Below are 26,257 nucleotides of genomic sequence, written 5' to 3'. Positions count from 1 at the left end.
TCTCCCATCAAGCCAGGCTGGTAGAAAGGAGTCTTTGACCAGTAAAAGACTCTGGTTAGATAAATACACACTGTAGTTGTGCAGTCAATATCAGAAAGTGCTCTCAAGTTCCAGTCTGATGGACCTGAACATCCCAGCCCTTCCCCTAAACACACACACACACACACACACACACACACACACACACACACGTGTTGGAGACTGGATGGAACCAGTGGCTGATAGCAGGGACCCTGGGGTGGAGCACAAGGATAACGAGACCCAGGGGGATAACAAGAAGAGTGAAAAAAGCAGGGAGGAAGGCCAGCGGAGAGGGGCTTCCCCATGCCCAAATCCGGAGGCAGAATGGACTGATAGGAAACGCAATGAAAAAAGAAAAGTGCTGTTTTGCACCATGTCCTGCACGCACAAATTCACAAAAGAGCTTTTCTATTTTCTGGCAATAGCCTCAGTCTTTCCACTCTTCTGATGCTAAGGGCTGAGTTAAGGGATTATGTAAACATGTACAGGCGACATCAAGGGAGCCAAAGAGTTCATGAACTAGAATCCTACTGCAGGAGGCCTCACGGAGTCTACAGCAAGAGTCAGTGACGGATTCAAAGAAGGGCCTTTGGCAAAACGAAATCCTCAGGTCTTTGGTCAGGTGATCTGTCTGACCTTAACACACCACCACCTCTTTGCCCTTGTTAATTTCTTTCTGATGCTGCCAACACATATATCTCTCCCTTACATCCCACCCAAGCTTCCCAAGTGACTCCAAGGTCTGGCCAACTCTGGACAATTGTCTCAGTGGGGCTCCAAAGGCCACAGTCTCTGGCCAGGCTACAAATCACCTGACCTTGGGCTAAGTGCCCATCAGCTGTGGCAGAGAATGGCAGGGGAGGGGACTTATGGCTGCCTTGGATGTGGGCATGTGAGTGCAGCAGTCTCCCTTAGGTGTGCAGGGCAGGCAACCTGATTGACATGTCTGGTTCAGCTTGCATGGGTCCAGCTCTGTCTCCAAGGTGGCTCTCCAAGGAGCTTGGAGCACTATTATGTCACCCCCAAACGTTGTAAATTCCCAACCAATACACATCCAGTTATAGCTCTTGAACTTCATGTCTCTGAGGTCAAGTGTGGCTGAGTGACCTGAGATCTGACAGTCCCATGCTCCTGGGGGCCCAACTCCATATCAGAGAAGCTGGAGAACGTATGTCAAGTAATATGCACTGTGTTCTTTATTGAGATAGAAGTGGGGTGGGGAGGGTAGCCCATAGGCAGAGAAGTGAAAGGAGGGAGGAGTGGGAGCCATCTATTTCCCAACTCTGCCTTTCCTCCCAGCTGATGATGGTGGGGGCGTGGCCACCAGCCATGGGATTAAGAAGGAAGACCCCCCCTTAGATACAAGCACAGTGCTGCGTGAGAAGGTTGGGCACTGTCTCATACTTGAAAGAGTAACCTCCATCCGAGGTGGTGCGGACATGTAGGGGCCTCATGGTCCCTGGGAGAGCAGCACAGCAGGGCTGGGCCCCTGGCAGCAAGGAGTAGGGCTGGGCTGGGGTAGGGGGAGCCCCAGGGACTGGAAGGGACAGGTTTGGTGGGATGTGCAGCCCACAACCACCATGACAGTAGTGGAAGATGAAACTGGGAGGGTACACGATCCACCGTTCCCAGCCCAGCTCCTGGAAGGAGATGTTCAGTGCTACTCTGTGGCAGTTGGCATGGGCAGCCGGTTCCTCCGGAGGCCTCTGCAGCAGGCGCAGAGCAGAGGGAGACCAAGGCCAGGACATCGGGGGAGTTGAGCGTCGGGCTCTCTCCCCTCCACTGGGTGGTCTGGTCCGAGTGTGGGCCACCAGGAAGGGCGTGGCCTCAGGCCGGGCTGAGCAGGTACAGAGGGGACAGCGCAGCAGCAGCACCAGGACGGGGTGGGTCAGCAGAGAGAGAGCAGAGGTGGCCAGGTGCAGCACGGCCCAGCGAGGGGGAGCATGGCCCAAAGACATGGGCACAGCCACGGGTCCTCCCGGTGACAGTGCCAGCAGGCCTAGCAGGGGCTCAGAGCTATTGGAGGCTGCTGTGCCCTGCCTGTCCAGCCCGGTGTGGAACCACAGCTGGGCTGAAGTCACCTGGCGGCTGCGTGTATGCTGGGATGGCCGGAACATGTATCTGAAGAGGCCCTCCTCAGCCTCCTGGGCCAGCCCTCTGGCAGCTGACTTGTCCTCACAGCTGGCACCTGCAGGAGACAGAAGAAAAGGGAGAGGGCAGCCCTGACTGGCAGGACCTGGCACCCCTCCTCTTCAGCAGGAGGGATGTGGCCACCAGTCATGAGCCAATGATGGGCTGCACTCTGCTCCATGCCCTCCGGGACGTGGGGACTCTCCTGAGTTTTGGGAGAGCTTCTGTAGGCTTCCCATTTTTTAATTTAATCATGAAGGGACTTAAAAAAATAGAAGACATTGCCAACTTCTCTCTGAAGTGGTTTTACCAATTAACATGCCCATCAGCAGTGTGTAAGAGGCCCTCTCTCCACTTCACCAGCACTAAGAATTTGTATTAGACTTCAATGCTTACTCACCAGATAGTGTGAAACAGTATCCTGAATGGTGTCTACATGGATGGTTGTTATATTACCTTTTTTTTTTTTTTTTTTTGAGACAGAGTCTTACTCTGTCACACAGGCTGGAGTGCAGTGGCATGATCACGGCTCACTGCAGCGTCTACCTCCTGGGCTCAAGCAATCCTCCCACCTCAGCCTCCTGAGTAACTGAGACCACAGGCGTGTGCTACCACACCTAGCTAACTTTTGTGGTTTTTGTAGAGACAGGGTCTCGCTATGTTGCCCAGGCTGATCTCAAACTCCTGAGCTCAAGCAATCTGCCTGCCTTCACCTTCCAAAGTGCTGGGATTATAGGCGTGAGCCATCACACCCAGCCATATTACTTTTTTTTTTTTTTTTTTTTGAGATGGAGTCTAGCTCTGTTGCCCAGGCTGGAGTGCAGTGGCGCCATCTTGGCTCACTGCAACCTCTGCCTTCCACTCCGCCTCCCAGGTTCAAGCAATTCTCCTGCCTCAGCTTGCCGAGTAGCTGGTGCCACCATGCCTGGCTAATTTTTTGTATTTTTAGTAGAGACGGGGTTCACCATGTTAGCCAGGATAGTCTCGATCTCTTGACCTTGTGATCCTCCTGCCTTGGCCTCCCAAAGTGCTGGGATTACAGACGTGAGCCACCGTGCCCGGCCTATATTACTCTTTATATCTTTGGCATGTCAGGAATATTGTATGATAAATTCTTTAAAATAATTCCATTTTTAAAAGACAGATTTACACCAAAAAAAAAAAAAAAAAGAAGAAGAAGGAGGGAAAGGCAAGTGGGAAGGGGAAGAAAATGGAGAACAAGGAAGAGGGGGAAGAGAAGGAGGAGGGCTGTAACTCAGAACAGAGGGCAGTCCTTTCAAGAATGTGTAGTTGGCATCCTCACACTGACACACTCATAGACTATACTAATCATCCTGGAGCAGCACTCGTTCATGGACTGGCAATTGGAACTATACTGTTACATGGCTTCTCTCATTATCTAGTCACAATTGGTCCATTTTGCAGATAAGGAAACTGAGGCTTAGAGAGGTGAAATGACGTTCAACGACTAAGTGGCCAGGCTGGGATTTTGCCTGATCCCAAAGCCATCCTTCTCCCCACTGTGCTGCGAACGGACTGAAGTGAGGGAGGCAGGGGTCCTCTCTAAGAGAAAGGTGGACCAGATGACAAGAAAGCCCACCCACAGGAGGGCTTATCCGTTCAGTCAGTGGAACAAGGGGACACATATATGTTGAGACAGGAACTCAAGAGAAGATAGACTAGTTTTCCAGAAAAGTTTCCCAACTAATCTTTTGCCTGTATCTCTGATAGCTTCTCAGTGTCAGCTACCTGGGAGTAAAGAAACAGGGTTTGGAGCAGCGAGCAGAGGCAGAGATAGGAGGAAAGGTGGCAGGAAGGGGCTCAAGCCCAAATATCTCCATCTTTAGAGACCCCCGGTCTCCCAGCGCATACCTCCCAAATGCCTCCCACCTGCCATGCACTCTAGGTACAGCCTCTCACTTAATCCTGAGAGGTGGGCATTAGCCCATTTTACAGATGGGGAGACAGAAACGTAAGGAAGTTTAGTAACTGGCCTATTGCTGCAAAGCAACTGAGTAGCAGGACTGGGATTCAAACCCAGGTCCGCCTGGCCTGCAAACCCATGCTGTGCCTTGCTTTTTCTCAAAGTCATCCTGCCGGTTCCCCCACCCTCGTTACCTGTGGCTGGGAAAAGGATGGCTTGGGAGACATCCTCCTCTTCCTCGGGCTCAGAGCCCCTGTGTGTGAAGCCCCCCAGGGCATGTCTTCGGGGCAGCCGCCTGACTCCAGGGTCCCCACCTTCCCTGGTCACCACGGGGGGCCCCAAGGCATCCAAGAACAGGGCCCTCACCTTGGCCAGAACAAGTTCCCGGGCCAGCTCCAGCCCCTGGCAGCTGTGCCCACCCTGTGGGGTCAGCAGCAAGAAGAGCAGTAGGTGCAGCACCATAGCTCACCTGGCCCTGCTAGTGGGGAACTCACACCCTGCCCCGTGCCCCTTCTGCCAGGGTCTGCCCAGGGCCTTTCCACTCTCCCCTCCCCATCCCACACCCACCCTCTTCTACCCTTCTCACCCAGTCTTCCCCAGTCCTTTCCACGCCCCACAGTCCGAGTTGCCCCTGCCCGTGGCATTGAGACCTCCTATCTCTGACGCAGATGTCTGTGGCCATGAGCCTTATCTCCCACTCCCGCCAGGGATGTGGGGGAGGGGCTAGGAAGGATTTCGCCTCAAGCGACCTGACTCACACATGCAAACATACAACCCCTTCTCCCTACACACACACACACACACACACACACACACTCTCACACACACACACACACAAATTCTCACACACACTCTCTCTCTCTCTCACACACACACACACACACACACACACACACACACACACATCCAGAGGTGACATCAGGTGGGGCAGGAGCCTGGGAGCTGTAGCCGGCCAGCCCCGGAAAATGTTATTTGTCAGGGAGACAAAGTGCACCACCCCTCAGACCTTCTGGGGCCCCTTTCAATAAGCAGCTGCTGGGCGGCCAGCCCTTGGGGGCAGGGCTGGAACCGGGGCTAGAACCGGGGCTAGGGCCGGGGGCAGGTGGTCCTGCCGGCTCTATACTTAGACCAGTGGAGCCAGTCTGGGCTCTTGTCCTCCAGCTGTGTCATCAGAGAATATTTTTGGGATTGGCAGCTGCAGGCGCCTCTGCCACTCAGGCCCAAGCCTGGCGGGCGGCTGGGGACCTGGCGGCTGGAGGTGGGAGGGAGGAGGGGGAAGAGGCCCAAGCTGTGGGAGGGGGCTGGGAAGAGAGGCTCCCAAGAGCAGGAAGCCAGGCAGCGGGCAGGGGAGGCTGCGGGGCCCCTTGCTGGAGAGGCAAACAGGAAGGACTGCCCCCTGAGCGCCAGGCTTCGGGCCCGGGAATCGCCGCCGCCGCCGCAGAGCTGCAGCTCGGGGCCGAGGGTAAGGAGGCGAGCCGGGAGCGGGAGGCCCGGGAGAGCTCCGCGGGTCCCCGCGCCCGGTCCCCAGCCGCGCCCCGACCCCGCCGCCCCGGGCCTCGGCTCGCCCTCCGCCCCCTCCCGCCCCCCTACCGTTCGCCGCTGCAGGCGGTCGGCCGCCGCGATGAAGGCGAGCTCGGGGGACCAGGGGAGCCCCCCGTGCTTCCTGCGCTTCCCGCGGCCTGTGCGGGTGGTAAGTGGCGCCGAGGCCGAGCTCAAGTGCGTGGTCCTGGGGGAGCCGCCGCCTGTAGTGGTGTGGGAGAAGGGCGGGCAGCAGCTGGCGGCCTCGGAACGCCTGAGCTTCCCGGCGGACGGCGCGGAGCACGGCCTGCTGCTGAGCGCCGCACTGCCCACCGACGCGGGGGTCTACGTGTGCCGCGCCCGCAACGCGGCTGGCGAGGCCTACGCGGCGGCCGCCGTCACCGTGCTGGAGCCACCGGCCTCCGACCCCGAGCTGCAGCCCGCCGAGCGCCCGCTGCCATCGCCGGGGTCCGGGGAGGGCGCCCCGGTCTTCCTCACGGGGCCTCGATCCCAGTGGGTGCTGCGGGGGGCGGAGGTGGTGCTGACGTGCCGGGCGGGCGGCCTCCCCGAGCCCACACTGTACTGGGAGAAGGACGGGATGGCCCTGGACGAAGTGTGGGACAGCAGCCACTTCGCGCTCGAGCCGGGCCGCGCCGAGGACGGCCCCGGCGCGAGCCTGGCACTGCGCATCCTGGCGGCTCGGCTGCCGGATTCCGGCGTCTACGTGTGCCACGCCCGCAACGCGCACGGCCACGCGCAGGCGGGGGCGCTGCTCCAGGTGCACCAGCCCCCCGAGAGCCCGCCTGCGGACCCCGACGAGGCCCCCGCGCCGGTGGTGGAGCCGCTCAAGTGCGCGCCTAAGACCTTCTGGGTGAACGAGGGCAAGCACGCCAAGTTCCGCTGCTACGTGATGGGCAAGCCCGAGCCCGAGATCGAATGGCACTGGGAGGGCCGCCCGCTGCTCCCGGACCGCCGCCGCCTCATGTACCGCGACCGCGACGGCGGCTTCGTGCTCAAGGTGCTCTACTGCCAGGCCAAGGACCGTGGGCTCTACGTCTGCGCCGCGCGCAACTCGGCGGGCCAGACGCTCAGTGCCGTGCAGCTGCACGTGAAAGGTACGGCGGAGCCCGGGGCCTAGGGAGGGGCCTCGAGTGTCCTCCGAGGCCCTCCGAACTCCAGCCCTCCTCGGTGCCCAGCGCTGCCCCCAAGACTGGAGGAGAGGTGGTCCGCGGGAATATTAAAATACCAAACCCGCCCGCCTCTCACTCCGCAGGGATTCGGATTTAGTAGGTCTCCAGCGTACTCAGGAACTTCTTAGCAAACTCCTTAAATGATTCCGAGGCAGATGGTGGAACACCACTAAGGAGTGATTGATGTACAAATCCGGAGGGCCCTAGAACTCTTCTTCCCTAGTGGTTTTCAACGTCTTTGTTATTTTACTCCTCCTTCCCCAACTGAATTCACAACCAGAGCCCCAATATATGAGACAGATAAAGGAGTAGTTTATGGGCGTAAATTGCTGAGTCTACGTATATAACAGGTACTTCTAAACCATCAGTGAAAATAAGGAGGCTATTTTATTGAATACAGGAATTTGAAGTAAAGGCTGCATTCATGAGACCAGGCTCTGAACCCTGTGGGGACGGCCTGGCTGCATCTGTCACCTTGAGAAACAAGTGATTCAGTGGAAAGCTAGACTTGAGGGAGGACAAATGTCCTGCGTGTTTTTACTATTCTTTGATTAAACTGCTCCCCACGTTTGCAAGAAGAGGAAGGTGAAGGAGAGAAGGTTTATATTTCAAAGTTGAATCATCAACAATATCCAATAAATGGTTACATTCTCATAAATAGAAAATTCCAAAGGAAAAAAAAGCACACCCCAAACTCACCAGAAGGTAACGCTCCCCATAATAGGATTTCATCACAACGCAAAAGATTACACCTTCACTAGTTATTGTCCAGTTTTTTCTCTTAGAGGAAAAAAAAGTTGGTAAATTCTCCTGAGTCCTGCCTGGCATGCAGTCAAGCATGTTGCCCCCAGGCTGCGGTGGTGGCCTCACTGTTACAGTTCAATGCTCACAGATTCGTCAGGTTGGTGCTGATCTGGACCTCCATCAGGAAAGAAAAGCCCAGAGGGAAGGCTAGAGGAGCTTCCCCGAGTTGCATACACACACACACACAAACTTGCTTCTCCAGCAGCCCTAGTTAATCCTCTGGTTTCCAACATCCTGTTTTCTTTTCTTTTCTTTTCTTTTTTTTTGAAATACACTTTTGAAAAGGGTTAAAATAGCTAGGCACGGTGGCTCACCCTGTAATCCCAGCACTTTGGGAGACTGAGGTGGGCGGATCACTTGAGGTCAGGAGTTCGAGAACAGCCTGGCCAACATGGCGAAACCCCATCTCTACTAAAAATACAAAATCATTAGCCAGGCGTGGTGGCGCCTGCCTGTAATCCCAGCTCTACTTGAGAGGCTGAGGCACCAGAATTGCTTGAACCCGGGAGGTGGAGGTTGCAGTGAGCCAAGATTGCGCCACTGCACTCCAGCCTGGGCAACAGAGCGAGACTCCATCTCAAAATAAAAAAAGAGTTAAAATATTTTAAATTCTACTCAGACCCTTGCGGAATATGTGAAATGACTGGGTGGGGGGCGGGCCAGGGAACAGTTTGGAAATCACCAATCTAGGGCCTGGAGGGCCCCAGGGAACAGTTTGGAAATCATCAATCTGGTCCAACCCCTTCTCTCCCTTTCCCCATTTTACAAGTAAGGAGACTGAGGCCCAGAAGCATTGAAATGGACTTGCTTAAGGTGATGTGGCTAGTGTCAGGGCTGGATGAGAACTCAGGTCATCTTAGGAACCACCACTTCCCTTCTGGTAGTTTTCTGTGATTCCACAGTGCCCGCTGGCTCTGCATGAAGAGCACACAGCATGAGCTAATGTGCTTCTAGGTATCCTACTCCTAGTCTGGGCCTTCTCCAGAGCCCTCTCTTGTCTCTCTCTCCCCTCTCCACAGAGCCCCGCCTCCGGTTCACACGGCCCCTGCAGGACGTGGAGGGCCGTGAGCACGGGATTGCCGTGCTGGAGTGTAAAGTACCCAATTCCCGCATCCCCACGGCCTGGTTCCGTGAGGACCAGCGGCTGCTGCCCTGCCGCAAGTACGAGCAGATCGAAGAGGGCACTGTCCGGCGCCTCATCATCCACAGGCTGAAGGCAGACGATGATGGTATCTACCTGTGCGAGATGCGGGGCCGGGTGCGCACCGTGGCCAACGTCGCAGTCAAAGGTCAGCTGGCCCGTGGGGAAGAGGCTGAGGCGGAGGCAGGCAGGTGCTCAGATTCCAGGTTGATGGATTCCTGTCCGCATCTCAGGGCCCATCCTGAAGCGCCTGCCCCGGAAGCTCGACGTCCTGGAAGGAGAGAATGCTGTGCTGCTAGTGGAAACTCTAGAGGCCGGGGTCGAGGGATGCTGGAGCCGTGATGGGGAGGAGCTGCCGGTCATCTGCCAGAGCAGCTCAGGCCACATGCATGCCCTGGTCCTTCCAGGGGTCACCCGAGAGGATGCTGGCGAGGTCACCTTTAGCCTGGGCAACTCCCGTACCACTACGCTTCTCAGAGTAAAATGTGAGGGCAGGAAGGCCTCTGGACGGGCGAGGCAGGGCGGGAGGTTGGCCAGATGCCGGAGCTGGGTTGGTGAAGTAGATTTAAGGTGGAAGGGCTGTGGAGGCCCGAGCAAGGCCGGAACACATCCCTGCCTTGGTCTCAGGTGTCAAGCACAGTCCCCCAGGACCCCCCATATCGGCAGAGATGTTCAAGGGCCACAAGAACACGGTCCTGTTGACCTGGAAGCCTCCCGAGCCAGCTCCCGAGACCCCATTCATCTACCGGCTGGAGCGGCAGGAAGTGGGCTCTGAAGACTGGATTCAGTGCTTCAGCATCGAGAAAGCCGGAGCCGTGGAGGTGCCGGGCGACTGTGTGCCCTCCGAGGGTGACTACCGCTTCCGCATCTGCACAGTCAGCGGACATGGCCGTAGTCCCCACGTGGTGTTCCACGGTTCTGCTCACCTTGGTGAGTTGGTCCTGCCAGACCCACCCATCACTTCTCCCTTCCCCAGCCCTCAGTGCTGGTCCTCTCACAGGCCTGCCATCCGCCAGCCTCTGCCCTCTGCCACACCTTCTAGTTCTGACAGCTGCACTCTGTCCCTGCCTCAGTGCCCACAGCTCGCCTGGTGGCAGGTCTGGAGGATGTGCAGGTATACGACGGGGAAGATGCCGTCTTCTCCCTCGATCTCTCCACCATCATCCAGGGTACATGGTTCCTTAATGGGGAAGAGCTCAAGAGTAACGAGCCGGAGGGCCAGGTGGAACCTGGGGCCCTGCGGTACCGTATGGAGCAGAAGGGTCTGCAGCACAGACTCATCCTGCATGCCGTCAAGCACCAGGACAGCGGTGCCCTGGTCGGCTTCAGCTGCCCCGGCGTGCAGGACTCAGCTGCCCTCACAATCCAAGGTTGGTGCCGGTGGGGACCTGAGTGGGCAGAAAGGGTTAAGACACAGAAGTCCTGTTGGCAAAATGAGGCAGATGCTGTTTTTATTTCTTGTATCTGGGCCAGGAGAGCAAGGAGCATCCATGGTGGGCTGAGGTTGAGGGCTCAGAGGTCCGGAAGGCCAATTTCAACCCACATGCAACATCCAGGGCACCCCTTGTTATCTTGATATATGTCAGCATCATATCCCAGTTCTCTGGAGTGCTTTGTGGTTTACAGAATCCTGTCACATTTGTCATCTCATTTGAAAGACACAGACCCTGGCTGCTAGTCCCTGCCTGCCTCCTGCCATGTTGTCTAATTGTTGACATTGTCATCGCAACTTTCTACGTGCCAGGCACAGTCCTAATCACCTTACATACATTAACACAATCTTCTCAATGGCCCTATAAGATAGGTTCTTTTTTTTTTTGAGATAGAGTCTCACTCTGTCGCCCAGGCTGGAGTGCAATGGCGCGATCTCGGCTCACTGCAACCTCCACCTTGTGGGTTCAAGAGATTCTCCTGCCTCAGCCTCCCGAGTAGCTGGGACTACAGACGTGCATCACCATGCCCAGCTTGTTTTTGTATTTTAGTAGAGATGGGGCTTCACCATGTTAGCCAGGCTTATCTCAAACTTAAGATAGGTTCTTTTGACATTCCCATTTTATAGCTGGGGAAACAGGCACAGATACATTAAGTGACTTGCTCAAAGTACGGAGCTAATGAGCACAGGTGCTGAATTATGAACCCAGGCAGTCGGGCTCCTGATCACACTGTGCCACCTGTTGAAAGGGGGAAGGAGGGGAATGAGGCATCCCTGAGGAGAACAGCTGGAGGTGGGGCGCTCAAACTTCAAGGATCACGCTAGCATTTGCCATGTCACCATTGCTGGAGTTTGTAAGACCAATCAAGGAATCTGTCGGCACCCATGCACGGGGTCTTGGGGTGATTCACTGTCAGCATCGCAGGCAGAGGGGCCAGGTGAGACCTGACCAGCAACCAGAGCAGCATTTCCAAAATGGGATCCCAGTTCACTGGCATCAGAACCACCTGGAGGGCTGGTTTATAATGCAGATTTCCTGGCCCCTGCATGCTTGGGAATCCAAGAATTCTTCATTTTTAGCAGGCTCCCTAGGAATTCTTACGCACAGCCAAAGCACTGCTCTTAAGGGTTGGTGTGTAAGCCTAAGCCTATTTTTAAAAACCCCAACAACAGCAGTTGTTCCCTCTGATGCATCCGACACTGAGCCCATGCACCAGAGGGAGGGGTGCTTATCTGTACTTCTCCCCACACAGAGAGCCCGGTGCACATCCTGAGCCCCCAGGACAAGGTGTCATTGACCTTCACAACCTCAGAGCGGGTGGTGCTGACTTGTGAGCTCTCAAGGGTGGACTTCCCGGCAACCTGGTACAAGGATGGGCAGAAGGTGGAGGAGAGCGAGTTGCTGGTGGTGAAGATGGATGGGCGCAAACACCGTCTGATCCTGCCTGAGGCCAAAGTCCAGGACAGCGGCGAGTTTGAGTGCAGGACAGAAGGGATCTCGGCCTTCTTCGGCGTCACTGTCCAAGGTCAGGAAGCATGCCAGCCTGGGCTCCTCCAGCCAAGGCTGATTGTGGGGCCGCATAAGCCATGCCCTCTGGTCTGCTGCCTACTTGGGGGAGTCCTTTACAGGGAGAGTCCAGTGGCCCAGGGGACATGTTTCAGATAACTCTGCACTTGCTTTTTTGTTTTTTTTTTTTTTGGAGACAGGCTCTCACTCTGTTGCCCTGGCTGGAGGGCAGCGGCGTGATCTCAGCTCATTGCAACCTCCGCCTCCTGGGTTAAAGCGATTCTCTCACCTCAGCCTCCCAAGTAGCTGGGACTACAGGTGCGCGCCACCACGCCCAGCTAATTTTTTTATTATTTGGTAGAGACGGTTTCACTATGTTGGTTAGGTCACCCCTGACCTCAAGTGATCTGCCCGCCTCAGCCTCCTAAAATGCTGGGATTATAGGTGTGAGCCACCATGCCTGCCTTTCTTTCTTTCTTTTTTTAAGATGAGGGTCTCACTGTTGCCCAGGCTGGCCTTGAACTCCTGTGCTCAAACGATCCTCCTTCCTCAGCCTCCTGAGCAGCTGGGATTATAGGTGTGTGCCACACACAGCGTGCCTTTGCCTCCTAAACCCCTGATACACTAACACTGTCTCGCTGTCCACATAGCCTCTGCTGGGTTGGGTGGGGGAACAAAATGCAATTAAGGGGAGGGGAGATGGGAGCAAACACTTTTTGGACACTTACTCTGAGCCAAGCACTATGCTAAGTATTTTCAATATACACTCTTTCATTTAATCTTCACAACTCGATGAGGGGCAATATATCTCCAGTTCACAGGCAAAGAAACGGAGGCTGTAAGAGGTTATGTGACCTCCGTCACACCATAGCTTGGCGACACACACAGGATTGTTCTGTTCCTGCTGCCTCAGATAGAGTCAAACAGAAGCATCGAGTGCAGTCACCCCGTGGTTCTCACAAGGCAGTCCGTAGGCTGGCCGCTTTAGGAAGCTCCTGGAAGCTGGTTATAAATCCCTGGACTGTCCAGAGCCCCAGTATCCAGGGTGGAGCCTGAAGATCCTTTCCTAACAAGTGCAGACTCTCTGAGAGAGCAGCTTGGGAACCATGGATCCCACTCATCTCACTGACAGGGAACCCACTACCTGGAGAGTGGCTGTCTCACTGTTGCCACTTGTTGGATCATCCTTCACCTCCTGCCCACCCTGGGGTCTTTCTCGTAATGGAGGCAGTAAGCATGGCCCTGATGTGACTTGTGACAGTGACCTCCCTTCAGCCTAGATAAATGGTGGCTGCCACTCTGTGAACTCTCTGTGCTTCCTTCTCTCCATGTACTCACCCCGCCACCTCTGATCCTTTGGGGACCCACAGAGCACTCTGGTGCCACATGATCTCCTGCCATGCCTCACCTGCCATGCCCTCAGCATTCCTTGTCATTGTCCCTGAGTCCCTACACAGCAGGACCTTAGCCCTCCTCCGGTGTCCTCTTGTGCAGAAACAGTGTCTCCTGGCCACACAGCTAGTTTGGACTCATTGTGCGGGTGTGTCTGTGCGATGCCATCTCTGCTTCCCACCCAGATCCTCCCGTGCACATCGTGGACCCCCGAGAACATGTGTTCGTGCATGCCATAACTTCCGAGTGTGTCATGCTGGCCTGTGAGGTGGACCGAGAGGACGCCCCTGTGCGTTGGTACAAGGACGGGCAGGAGGTGGAGGAGAGTGACTTCGTGGTGCTGGAGAATGAGGGGCCCCATCGCCGCCTGGTGCTGCCCGCCACCCAGCCCTCAGACGGGGGCGAGTTTCAGTGCGTCGCTGGAGATGAGCGTGCCTACTTCACTGTCACCATCACAGGTGGGGGGCCAGGTGGGCCTCAGAGGCACAGGGGAAGGTGCCCCTGCTCCCGCTGGGACAGCTGCCACACCTTCACTCCTGGGCCACTGTTCCCCGCCCCTACTGCCCTCCCCCTGGCAGATCGGACCTCCTCCCTTTCTCCTCAAGCTATGGTCTAGTCACACTCAGGAAACGTGTTATCATAAGCATATTGGTCTTGGCTAAGGAGGCCTGGCTTTCTCTATTCTCCTGAAATCCTGTACCAAGGGAAATCTCTGGGGACAGTGAGTCTATTGCAGGGTAGGGCAGAGTCTAGGGCCGGTGGTCTCAGGCACTAGAGGGGCAAAAAAATCTTGGAGGAGGAGACCCCCAGTTCCTCCTCCCAACCCTCCTCTCATCAGTTCCACCCTTCATACCATCCCTGTCCCAACGCAGAGAATGTGGAGCATTTCTACAGCCGAGGCTGACCCCGTGGTCCCCTCTGTGCAGCTCCTGCGCAGCAGAAAGTCTGCTGTGCTTTTGTGACAGCTGTATTCGTGTGTCTCTAGCTGTGAGTAACTGTCAGCTGCTGTGAGATTTGGTCTCAGGAAGGTCCCTCTTCAACACATGGCCTACTTTCCGGGGGTAGGGAACACAACGGGGTCAGGGAGGGCGGCAGGGCACACCCCTCATGCCCGGCAGTGGCTGTCCCTGTCCTCCAGATGTCTCCTCGTGGATCGTGTATCCCAGTGGCAAGGTGTATGTGGCAGCCGTGCGCCTGGAGCGTGTGGTGCTGACCTGTGAGCTCTGCCGGCCCTGGGCAGAGGTGCGCTGGACCAAGGATGGAGAGGAGGTGGTGGAGAGCCCCGCGCTGCTCCTGCAGAAGGAAGACACTGTCCGCCGCCTGGTGCTGCCCGCTGTCCAGCTCGAGGACTCCGGCGAGTACTTGTGTGAAATTGACGATGAGTCGGCCTCCTTCACTGTCACCGTCACAGGTGTGGGCCCAGCCCAGCTCCCCTGGGTCACAGAGACAGCCCTGAGCCCTGGAGGAGCTGGCCACATAGCCCCAGCTACCACCCCGGGGAGGAGGGAGGTGTGGGCTGCAGGTGCATGTGCCAGGGTTCTTGCTGAGATGAGCCCAGGGCCCCTATTCAAGGAAACAAGCCCCTCCCCAGTGCCCAAGGCCAGGCCTAGCTCTGCTCCACAGCTCATTTACTGAGCACTTTCCCTGAATCAGGCACTGGGAGTAGCAGGTGAGTAATGCAAATACGGTCCCTATTCTGAATGAGCTGCCAGTCTAGGTGAGGAGGCAGCTGTTAACCAGGGGTCGCAAACGGGCAGTCCGGGGGCCCTGCGCATTCCACACATGTGTTTGTTTGGTCTGCAGAGTCTTACCAAAGTCAGGACAGTTCAAATAACAATCCGGAGTTATGCGTCCTCTTGAAAAAGCCGAAGACCCGGCGGCTCTGGTCCCACTTCCCCCCATGGCGACGAACAGCTGGCACTGAGTAGCAGCTGCCCCCATAGTTTGGGGCCCACATTCCTCTGTCCCACCTCCCTGCCATTGCTTTTTGCCTCTCTCCAGACTGCTTCAGCCGCTAACCTAACCTGGCCCCTGTGGGCATTTGAGTTTGCGACCCCTGTGTTAAACCAATAAACATGCAAATAAATGTACAGTGACACCTGGTGATAAGTACTGTGAGGGCCAAGGGCAGAGGGCTCAAGAGCACAGAGCAGGAGGGTCAGGGAGGGCCTCGGAGAAAGTCACCCTTCCACACACAGGAGCCAGCAGCACGCAGACACGGCCGCTTCCCTCTAGGACTGCACAGCCTGGCAGGAAAGCCAGACGCGTTCCAGGATCTTAGAGCATGGGTTGTTGAGGGCCACTCTAGGGACCCTGGGGCTGGGAGCCACCACCCTGGCCAGGCAACAGGAAGTGCTTTCAAAGCTGATACTGGAGCTAAGTGGGGTGGGGTGTGGGAGAATATTCAAAGCGGGAGAAGCACAGGACAACTGTGGAAGTGACAGAGGTTCAGTGCCGGAGACCTCGGGGTGACGGCTCACAGCGCCCAGCCCAGTGTGTGTCTGGGGCTGGGGGTCCATAGGGCTAGGCAGCTCTGGGTGGCACAGAACCCCAGTGGCTGCACTGGAGCCCCCATCCTACTGCGGCCACAGTCCTGTCCTCTCCCAGCCCTGCCCTGAAAGTCACGCCCCATGCAGAGCTGTTTAGGGACCCCTGCTCCCTGCACCCCAGCTAATGCACTCTACACACACAAGCCCACAATGCCTAAGAGGCCTTCTGCACATATTCTGCCCGGTCGTAATCATCTTCACCCTCTCCCACCCAGCCATGGCCAGACAGAATGGCCACAGCCACACAAACTCCAGCCCATGCTCAGGCTCCCCACAAACACCAGTCTCTTCACAGGGAAGTTCACACAAACACCACCTCTGCTCTAGGCCAGAGCGAATCAAGTCTGACACCAAGCTGAGGTCCCGGGGCTGGGCAGCCACCCGGTCCCATCACTGCACCCTGTCCTCACCCCACTGCCCTCATCACCTTCCCCACTCCTCAGGCAGCTGCATTCTGGTCTCTCCTGGCCTTGCTCGGCCCCAGAGGACCAGCCTGCATCCCCCAGACGCTTAGAGCAAGCAAGCCCATGGGGGAGGTGGGTTGTGTGGCTCAAGGTAGGAGTCTCCGTGGAGGCTGGGGGGCTGAGTGGGAGCTTGTGGTTACCTCGGCCCATGCATGCCCCTATAAATCACCCCCAGCCCCCACCCCCCCAACCCTGGCCCCTGATTGGGAAGCTAGCAGTTCCTCAGCCCAGCCACCAGGGGGCCAGAGGCTAATGGAGCACTAGTCGCCCCAAAACTTGAAGATTCTGGGGGGACCTGGGGGCAGCGGGGGTGTGGGCAGGCCTGGGCTCCATGCGCTGGTCACCTCTAATATTGACATGGATCCCTTTCTGCAGAGGAGTGACCAGAACTTGGAGATGAGCTCCCAGAATCAGCATTTAGCACCCCTGGGGAACTCTCAGACAGACGTTGAATGCAAAAAGCATTACTGAGCTCCTGCAAGCCTTGGCTTGGAATTCCTGCCACTACCTGTGGGGTCTGAGCCTCCCTTTAACAGAGGGTATTTCCTCCTCCTGCCCCAGAGTGGGTGTAGCCAGCTGTGACCTTAAGGAAGTTGTATAATCACTCTGTGCCCAGTCCCTTATATGGAAAATGGGGACAAAACACTACCTTCCTCTTAGGATTGCCGTGAGAGTTAAATGTTTCAAGTGCTTGGGACTGTTCCTGGACCTTAGGAAGTGTCATATCAATGTTTGCTATTGCAGATCCACCATCCCTTACCCAAAGTTCCAAAACTCCAAATCAAAAGGCTTTTTGTAAGTTTTGTATTCCAAGTCATTTCAGGAAAACCTGAGCTTGATTGCTCTGAAGCTATTTCTATGTTTTAATTATCCTGCCGAGGGTGAATATAGCTATAGCTGCATATCTATGAGTGTCTTATAGATATATTCTTGTATCTATAAGATTCTGTATCTTTCAATCTATCCTGCTTAGGGTGAATGTAATACGTGTTATACCACAGACATGTTAACGTGACTGATGAAGGGGGAGGCTCCTGTGGGGGCTGAGGAAGGTATGTGATAGATGAGAAACGCATCATTTCTGGAATCCAAAGCATTCTGGATTCTGTAACACCCTCTGGCCCCAGGGATTTCAGAGAACAAACTGTGGACCCATTATTGCTTCTTATTATTTTACTTATTATTCTCATTATTATGTGGGTGATAGGGACTTCATGCTGCCGAATGGCTCCAGAGAGGCTGACGGTGAGCTTGTGACAGGCTGTGGTTGTCCCCACCCTGCAGAACCCCCAGTGCGGATCATATACCCTCGCGATGAGGTGACCTTGATCGCCGTGACCTTGGAATGTGTGGTGCTGATGTGTGAACTGTCTCGGGAGGATGCCCCTGTGCGCTGGTACAAGGATGGGCTGGAAGTGGAGGAGAGCGAGGCCCTGGTGCTGGAGAGGGATGGGCCACGCTGCCGCCTGGTGCTACCTGCTGCTCAGCCCGAGGACGGGGGCGAGTTTGTATGCGATGCTGGAGATGACTCGGCCTTCTTCACTGTCACTGTCACAGGTGGGCAGTCTCTGCAGTACACAGAGGAGGTAGAGAGGTAGGGGGCTAAGGGACAGACACCCACCTAGCCCCACCTCCCTCGCCCCATCCCCAGCCTTCCCCTTATCCAGCTTCCTCGTGTTTGGCCATCAGAATCCTGCTTAGCCACATCAGGTCAGGACCAGAGGCCTGGTGGGAGGGTGCCCAGCAATTAGAACCATTCGTTCATTCATCCATTCATTCAATACTCATTGAGCAACTACTGTGTGCTTGGCACTGTTTTAGATGCTGGGGATACAGTAGTGAACCAATAAGACTAAACCTCTTGTCTTCACAGAGTTTAAACTCTGGCGAGGGTGGACAGACAAAAAATAAAAGACATGGTTTGTCAGGTGGTAACAAGTGCATCAGAGGCAAGGCAGGGAAAGGGGATAGGAAGTGGGGATGGGTGTGGAGTGGGGTGTGTAGATCTGGATGTGAGTCTAGATCTGCCTCTTTCTGTCTGTGTAACCTTAGGCAAGTCAGTTTCTTCTAAAGAGGCCTCAGGTCCTCAGCTATGAAGTGCAGCCAGCAGCTGTGCACCTCTTGAGGGTGGTCAGAGTAACTGATTGAAAAAACACAGGGTTCTTAGGACAGTGCCTGCACACAGCAGCTGCTCCATGGACTGCAGCTGGCACTGTTCTCAAGAGCTGTGCTGCCAGTGGGGAGGGCTGAGGATCTGGTGGGTGAGGCAGGAGAGGCCTGCTGGCCAAGCCTATGTGCCCCTCTCCATGCCCACCCACCAGCCCCACCAGAGAGGATTGTGCACCCGGCAGCCCGCTCCCTGGATCTGCATTTTGGGGCTCCAGGGCGCGTGGAGCTGCGCTGTGAGGTGGCCCCAGCTGGGTCTCAGGTGCGCTGGTACAAGGACGGGCTGGAAGTGGAGGCATCAGATGCCCTGCAGCTGGGTGCCGAGGGGCCCACCCGCACCCTGACCCTGCCCCACACCCAGCCTGAGGACGCCGGGGAGTATGTGTGTGAGACCCGGGATGAGGCCATCACCTTCAATGTCATCCTGGCTGGTGGGTGCTCCTGGCCAACCCAGGGCAGGGAGGCAAGGGCAAGCATGGGATGACACCTTCCTCTCTTCTCCAGAGCCCCCAGTGCAGTTCCTTGCTCCAGAGACAACTCCAAGCCCACTCTGTGTGGCCCCCGGGGAGCCAGTGGTGCTGAGCTGTGAACTGTCCCGGGCTGGCGCCCCCGTGGTCTGGAGCCACAATGGGAGGCCCGTGCAGGAGGGCGAGGGCCTAGAGCTCCATGCCCAGGGCCCCCGCCGAGTCCTCTGCATCCAGGCTGCAGGCCCAGCCCATGCAGGGCTCTACACCTGCCAGTCTGGAGCAGCCCCCGGAGCCCCGAGCCTCAGCTTCACCGTCCAGGTGGCTGGTAAGTACAGCCTGGGCACTAAGCCTGAGAGTGGCACCCCAAACCCTGCGGGATTCCTGCTTTTCCAGCATGCCTTGCCCATGCCTGGCCCCACTTCTCTCAGTACCGTCCCCGTCATGCCTCCCCCTGCCCTCCTCGAAGCCCTGAGCCTCTCCCTCCCAGTGACCTCCAGCTCTGACTCCACAGAGCCCCCTGTGCGGGTGGTAGCTCCCGAGGCAGCCCAGACGAGGGTTCGGAGCACCCCAGGCGGGGACCTAGAGCTGGTGGTGCACCTCTCCGGGCCAGGGGGCCCTGTACGCTGGTACAAGGACGGGGAGCGACTGGCAAGCCAGGGGCGGGTGCAGCTGGACCAGGCCGGGGCCAGGCAGGTGCTGCGGGTGCAGGGGGCACGGAGCGGGGACGCTGGGGAGTACCTGTGCGACGCGCCCCAGGACAGCCGCATCTTCCTTGTCAGCGTGGAAGGTAACAGTGTACCCCTCACACCCTGTGGGCTGTGGCACCCCAAGGACCATCTGCCACTTTCTAGGTCCCCCTTACTCCTCCACCCCCGCTTTGCTGCTTCTGGCTCCAACCAGTGTGTGCATGACCATCACTCGGATAGGGGCTCAGGGCTCCTCTTTCCAGAAACCCTCATGTTGAGAGCAGCATAAACCAGTGGTTAAAAGCAGGGGCTCTAGAGTCCACCCAGCCAGGTTCCAGCCTAGATTCTGTGCCCCAGTAGCTGTGTGACATTGGCCAAGTTGTTCAACCTGTCTGAGCCCCGGCTCTGAAAAGAGGGGATAGTGCTTTTCTTATAGGCCTGTTGTGACAAGTAAATGCTGTAAATAGGGTCCCTGGTAAATGATATTATTAGGGTGCCACCAAGGTGGGGTGCTAGGCTAGGATTACGAGGAACTGACTAAAAGGAGTGGCAGGGAGCTGGCATCTTGTCCTTTGGGCCATCGGTGTGGTCGATACATAGTAGGTCCTCACAGAAGTTCTGTTAAATGACTGGGGATGAGGGCCTGCATCCTGAGGAGGGGATGAAAAGGAGAGAGGAGAAAAGACCCAGCCCAGCTCACTGCCTGACCGTGCCCCTTAGAGCCACTGCCGGTGAAGCTGGTCTCGGAGCTGACACCACTCACTGTCCACGAGGGCGATGATGCCACATTCCGGTGTGAAGTCTCCCCACCAGATGCCGATGTCACCTGGCTGCGCAATGGGGCCGTCGTCACTCCAGGGCCCCAGGTGGAGATGGCCCAGAATGGTTCAAGCCGCATCTTAACCTTGCGAGGCTGCCAACTGGGGGATGCGGGGACCGTGACTGTGCGGGCAGGGAGCACGGCCACAAGTGCCCGGCTCCATGTTCGAGGTTAGGTCCTGATGAGGATGAGATACTCTGTGTCCCATGCCTGTACTCCCAACCCGGATTCCAGCAGCCTTGCCTCTCCACCTAGGGACAGACCAGTGGGATGGAGCAAGGGGCCAGCCTCCAACCCCACCAGACTCCATGGCCTCCTTCTTCCCCACCAGAGACAGAGCTGCTGTTCCTACGGCGGTTGCAGGATGTGCGGGCAGAGGAAGGCCAGGACGTGTGTCTCGAAGTGGAGACAGGCCGAGTGGGTGCAGCGGGGGCCGTGCGCTGGCTGCGAGGTGGGCAGCCCCTGCCCAACGACTCTCGCCTGTCCATGGCCCAGGATGGGCACATCCACCGCCTCTTCATCCATGGTGTCATACTGGCCGACCAGGGCACCTACGGCTGCGAGAGCCACCACGATCGCACCCTGGCCAGGCTCAGCGTGAGGCGTGAGTGCCCCGTCCTCTCTTAATGCATTACCCACCCTACACCACAGCCTTTTCTGGCTGTCCTGGAGTCCCTCAGGCCCCCACCAAAGTGCCCCTCATCGCTGAGAAAAGTCACCCATGGCCGTCCCAGCAGCAGCTTGCCCAAAGCAAAACTTTTCTTTTTCTAATATTTTTTATTTACCTTAGAAGTCCATGTGGATTTTGCATTCCATTGCATATTTCCAAGTTGGCTTTGCTATAAACACAAATATTCTCCAGAAAGACTTGCCATGGGCATCCTTCAGGCATGTATTCTAGGGATACACATACCCACTTAAGTAGCAGGGATGGCTGACAAACAGCACCCCACACCTCCCACCCAAAGCTGGAGCCCTCTGTTTCCTGTGTGACCTCATGCAAGTTAACCTCTTTGAGCCAAGTCTCCTTAAAAATGGGGCTGAGACCAGGTGCAGTGGCTCACGCCTATAATCCTAACACTTTGGGAGGCCAAGGCAGGAGGATCCCTTGAGGCCAGGAGTTCGAGGCCATCCTGGGCAACATAGCAAGAACCCATCTCCACAAAAAAAATAAAAATTAGCCGGGCATGGTAGTTACTCGGGAGGCTGAGGCAGAAGGATTGCTTGAACCCAGGAGTTTGAGGCTATAGTGAGCTATGATCATGTCACGGCATTCCAGCCTGGGTAACAGCAAGACCTTGTCTCAAATTTTAAAAATGGGGTTGATCCCCGTCTCAAGTGTCTCTGGGAACATTAACTGAGATAACATGAAAATTCTTACACAGAGCTTGGTGAATGGTTGTCATTGGTGACACATCTCTTCTAACTTATTTCATTCAAGAAATCATCACAATAAACCTGTGTCCCAATGTTATTCACCTTGTACAGCTGGGGCAACTGGGGCCCAGAGAGGTCACGCCATTTGCCAAAGATCACATAGCACACAAACTATGTGGTAGAGCGAGGTTCCATTCCTAGTGTGTCTGACTCCAAATTCCGTGCTCCTTCAAGTGTCACAGCACCCCTCACCCAGACTCCACGACCCCCTAACCACACTTCTCCCCCTTCCTGTGCCCTCATCTCCTAACCCTGATACAGCCCTCCCCCCGCCAAATCTGTCCACTGTGCCCCTTTCTTCCTGCACCCTGGTTCCAAACTTTTTTTGGTCAGGACCTTAGGTTGGGTGTTCAGGGGTGTAGGCAGGGCCAAGGGATGAGGATCCACTGCAACCCCTGCCCAGAGCTGGAGGCCTCATCCTCCCTCTCTCCATCTCCCCTGGCCAGCGAGGCAGCTGAGGGTGCTGCGGCCTCTGGAGGACGTGACCATCAGTGAGGGGGGCAGTGCCACCTTCCAGCTGGAGCTGTCCCAGGAAGGTGTGACCGGGGAGTGGGCCCGGGGTGGAGTACGGCTGTATCCAGGACCCAAGTGTCACATCCACTCGGATGGCCACCGTCACCAACTGGTACTCAATGGCCTGGGCCTGGCCGACTCAGGCTGTGTCTCCTTCACGGCGGATTCCCTGCGCTGCGCAGCCAGACTCATCGTGAGAGGTGTGGCCTCCAGGACCACAGCCTGCCTGCTGACCTGTGTGGCCCTACTTACCCCAGGCATGAATACTGACCCCCAACTCGTGTGACCCCCACTGACCATGCCTGTCTCAGTGTGGCCCTCATTGACATCCCTGCCAGAGTGTGATCCCCCTGACTCATAGGCCCTGTGTGGCCCCAGAGTCCTCTGCCTGAGTGTGGCCCCTGACTGCCCAAGGCTCAGCCAACCACTGACTCTGCTACCATGAGCATGCCTTTGCCATTGTGGTCACTGCTGTCTGCCCGCCTGCACACCACCCCACTGACCACTCTAACTGTGACCCTACTGGCTACACTGTCTGCCGTGGCTCCCTCTGCCCAACTAAGTGTGGGCCCCGTGACCACTCCAGTCCCTTGAATCCACTGACTGCCTAAGGGCGACATCACTAGCAAATCTGCTTGAGTGTCCCCCATTTTTACTTCCAGTCCCAGGATGTTCCCACTGACCACTCCACTGGCATCTCTGCTTGTTTCCCTATTGCTCTCTGGCCCCCAGCTTCTCCCCCACTGACCACCTTAAAGTGTGACTCCCAGTTGGCCACTCCTAACCCATTGGCCCTGTGGCCCTGCCCACCTACCCCCACCCCCACCCCCACCATTGACAGATCCTTCTTGGACCACTTGTCCCAGCTCGAACCCCACTCGCTAGTGTCCTCTACTGCCCGTTGTGCCCAAGTGTATGTCCTCCTTGTCCCTGCAAGATGGGTCCCCATCCTGCTCCCTCTGCACTGTCCTCCCTCTCCCACCCCCAGAGGTCCCAGTGACCATCGTGCGGGGGCCACAGGACCTAGAGGTGACCGAGGGCGACACAGCTACGTTCGAGTGCGAGCTTTCCCAAGCTTTGGCTGATGTTACCTGGGAGAAGGTCAGATCCCAGCCCCAGCCAAGCCCACTTCAGTGTAACACCAACGATAATAATGCCCCAGACAGAAACAGCTAATATTCCTTGAGCGGATGTGCCTGGCACTGTGCTAAGATTTGCATTATATTTAATCCCTTACTCCAAGGACAACTCTAGGAGGTAGGTCTTGTCACTGTAATACCTATCAGGAAACTGATGCTCAGTGGGAAAAATTACCTACCCAAGGGCAGACAACAGGTAGAGCCCATATTCGAATCCAGGTTTGCCTAACTCCAGAATCCGTGCCCATGTCCCCTGTGATCGATACCTGGCTCTGGGCTTCCCGAGCACCTTGGCGGCCCTAAGGTCCCCAAAGGGTGACGCTTTTTCAAAGAGGCTCCTGGCATGGCCCCAAAGGCTTGGGGACAGTCCAACCCCAGCCTGGGAACACGAGACACGCATAAACGCGCCTCGAGACCGCTTGGCATCAACAAAGGGTGCGCCGCCTGCCAGGGCCGGGGTCGCCTGTGCCCAGCCGGGCTCGCCCCGACCCTCTGCAACTCCCGCCCCTAGGACGGGAGCGCGCTCACGCCTAGCCCGCGGCTCCGGCTCCAGGCCCTCGGCACGCGCCGCCTTCTCCAGCTGCGACGCTGTGGCCCCTCGGACGCCGGGACCTACAGCTGCGCGGTGGGGACGGCCCGCGCCGGACCAGTCCGCCTGACCGTGCGCGGTGGGTACGGGGTGATGCGGAGGCTGGGCACTGCTTTGGGCGCGAGACTTGCGGAGCTGTCTTCCCCGGACTCTGCTGACCGCGCGTGCTTCTAGAAAGGGGGCGTGGAGGGGGCGTGACCGGTAACTGCCCTCTGCCCCGCCCCGCTCACGCCCCGGGCTCCGCCCCAGAGCGTACTGTGGCGGTACTCTCCGAGCTGCGGTCGGTGAGCACCCGCGAAGGCGACGGCGCTACGTTCGAGTGCACCGTGTCGGAGGTCGAGACCACGGGCCGCTGGGAGCTCGGAGGCCGCCCGCTGAGACCCGGAGCCCGCGTCCGCATCCGACAGGAAGGTCTGCCCGCCTGGTTACCCTTTCGGGCCCCTCGCTGCCCCGCCCAGGCTCGAACAGATCCCGCCCCACCGGGACAAGCCCCGCCCCTGGCTCGGACGGGCCCCGCCCCACGGCCCTGTGAGCCTCGTCCCCGGTCTTTCCCCCGCCCCCAGCCCCTAGTCCCGGACCGCTAGGCTTCCCGCTCCGCATCCCTGTTCCGCCCACCCTAGCATACACTAACGGCGTCCGAACCGACCCAGGGGCCTGCTGCGCCCCCACCTTCGTCCCCAACGCTCCTCAGAGGTGGCTCCGGCCTCGCTAGCGACCCCCTCACCCCCAGGGAAGAAACACATTCTGGTGCTTAGCGAGCTGCGCGCCGAGGACGCCGGTGAAGTCCGCTTCCAGGCGGGGCCCGCCCAGTCCCTGGCTCTACTGGAAGTGGAGGGTAAGCACCTGGGGTGGGAGCGACAGAGAGAGTACATCCTGTCTCTCCTGCCATGGGACTGACGGACTTGGGGCTGGCCCCAAGAACGCTGCCTCTCTCTCTTCCCTTCCTCCCGAGGGGCTCTCCTGGGCCGGGTCACAGAGGGCAGCGCGTTTCCCCGGCAAGAGGAGACTTTGGGTCTGAGGTGCAAGGGAACGGACTGGTGGCATAGAGGGCTAAGGCCAGGAGTGGAGACTTCAGGGAGGGAAGATGCATCTCTCCTCCTGGGGGCCATGCGTGTCCCTATTAACTTAAGCCCCCGCCCCCTATCCCCAGCATTGCCTCTCCAGATGTGCCGCCACCCGCCTCGCGAGAAGACCGTTCTGGTGGGCCGCCGGGCGGTGCTGGAGGTGACTGTGTCCCGCTCGGGGGGCCACGTGTGCTGGCTGCGGGAGGGGGCCGAGCTGTGCCCGGGAGATAAGTATGAGATGCGCAGCCACGGCCCCACCCACAGCCTGGTCATCCATGACGTTCGACCTGAGGACCAAGGCACTTACTGCTGCCAGGCCGGCCGGGACAGCACCCACACACGGCTGCTGGTAGAGGGTGAGTAAAGCCAACTGGGCAGCGGCAGGAGGGTGAGGGCGCCTGGGAGCTGATGGGTTAAGCCACACCTATGGGAGGCTTTCCAGGACTTGGGGTGGCAACGGGTCCTGGGATACGTAGGAGGTGGGGATGGGGGAGGGGAGGGGTAGAGCACACCCAGGGCTGGAAAGCCCTGGAACTGCTTGGCTCAGATCAGCTGCTCCTGGTCAGCTGTTCCCACCTTTCTACGCCCCTTCTTGCCAGGCTTCTCCTCTCTCCTGCCACTGGACCATGTTTGTCTCTCTTGAACAGCCCTGTTTCTACCAGTTCCTTTCCTCCCCACTTCACCAACACTGCCTTCCTCCAGCCTGTCCCTCCTCCCTCCTGCCCTCTGCCCAGCTTGCCTCTGCCCATCTCAGCAAGTTCCATGTCAGCCTTGGCAGAAGCCTCTTTCTTTCCTCTTCGCCATAAGAGACATCCCAACTTCTATCCCAAATCCCAGCATTCCCTTCAGGTGCTGCGCTGTGCCCCACCCCTAGCTGACCCCCACCTTCCTGCCGCCAAGACAGCCCTGACCGAGGCCCAGAAAGGGTAGGGCAGAGCCTGGGGGCCCAGCTCTGTGTACTGGTGTCCAGGCTCTGCCAGGGGAGAGGAAGGTGGTACCCCCTCTCTCCCCAGCCCCATGTGGAGTCATTCCTCTGCAGGTAACTAGGAGGAGCTAACCAGGCCAGGCGGGTGCCCTTGGACAGCTTGGAAGGCGTTTGCCCTTACCCTGGGCAGGGGTAGAGAGACAAGGAAACCAGAGGTGTCAGGAAACAATAAAAGTGCTACAGCTCATTTCCTTGCCTCTCTGAGTGATGTGGGAGGGCAGACCTTGCCTGGAGCCCCTGTGCAGTGAGCGACACTGGGGACCGAGGGCTGTAGTGCTTGTACCTGGCCCATGAAAGTGCCAGCCACCAAAGACCACCA

The 26,257-nt window shown here is 57.4% G+C and overlaps 2 protein-coding genes across 10 annotated transcripts; one reads left to right on the top strand and one right to left on the bottom strand.

Annotated features, from left to right (window-relative positions):
- Positions 1 to 1,194: 1,194 nt before the first annotated feature.
- Positions 1,195 to 4,980, bottom strand: INHA (inhibin subunit alpha). Its single transcript, XM_004033258.4, has 2 exons — positions 4,270 to 4,980; positions 1,195 to 2,209 (listed from the first exon to the last, which is right to left on the bottom strand). Exons 1-2 carry the CDS (start codon positions 4,535 to 4,537, stop codon positions 1,377 to 1,379), a joined length of 1,101 nt encoding a protein of 366 aa, XP_004033306.2. The 5' UTR covers positions 4,538 to 4,980; the 3' UTR covers positions 1,195 to 1,376.
- Positions 4,981 to 5,569: 589 nt separating this feature from the next.
- Positions 5,570 to 26,125, top strand: OBSL1 (obscurin like cytoskeletal adaptor 1). 9 transcript variants are annotated; one of them, XM_055379631.2, is made up of 21 exons: positions 5,570 to 6,708; positions 8,607 to 8,876; positions 8,962 to 9,213; positions 9,356 to 9,658; positions 9,802 to 10,098; positions 11,414 to 11,686; positions 13,245 to 13,517; positions 14,198 to 14,470; positions 17,357 to 17,629; positions 18,394 to 18,669; positions 18,743 to 19,030; positions 19,217 to 19,492; positions 20,112 to 20,381; positions 20,543 to 20,815; positions 22,095 to 22,361; positions 23,150 to 23,262; positions 23,812 to 23,968; positions 24,139 to 24,300; positions 24,620 to 24,724; positions 25,040 to 25,309; positions 25,967 to 26,125. In XM_055379631.2, exons 1-21 carry the CDS (start codon positions 5,697 to 5,699, stop codon positions 26,008 to 26,010), a joined length of 5,727 nt encoding a protein of 1,908 aa, XP_055235606.1. In that variant the 5' UTR covers positions 5,570 to 5,696; the 3' UTR covers positions 26,011 to 26,125. The 9 variants fall into 9 exon arrangements, with proteins under 9 accessions (XP_055235606.1, XP_063551306.1, XP_063551305.1 ...); XM_031008445.3 differs by having other exon boundaries at positions 5,641 to 6,708; positions 25,993 to 26,125; XM_031008444.3 differs by lacking the exon at positions 25,967 to 26,125 and adding an exon at positions 25,553 to 25,960 and having other exon boundaries at positions 5,641 to 6,708.
- The last annotated feature ends 132 nt before the right edge of the window (positions 26,126 to 26,257 follow it).

The sequence above is a fragment of the Gorilla gorilla genome, chromosome 11 (genome assembly GCF_029281585.2).
Source record: "Gorilla gorilla gorilla isolate KB3781 chromosome 11, NHGRI_mGorGor1-v2.1_pri, whole genome shotgun sequence".
Lineage (NCBI taxonomy): Eukaryota > Metazoa > Chordata > Mammalia > Primates > Hominidae > Gorilla > Gorilla gorilla.
Note: the sequence above shows the minus strand (reverse complement) of the source record. Positions and strands in the feature narration are given on the sequence as shown.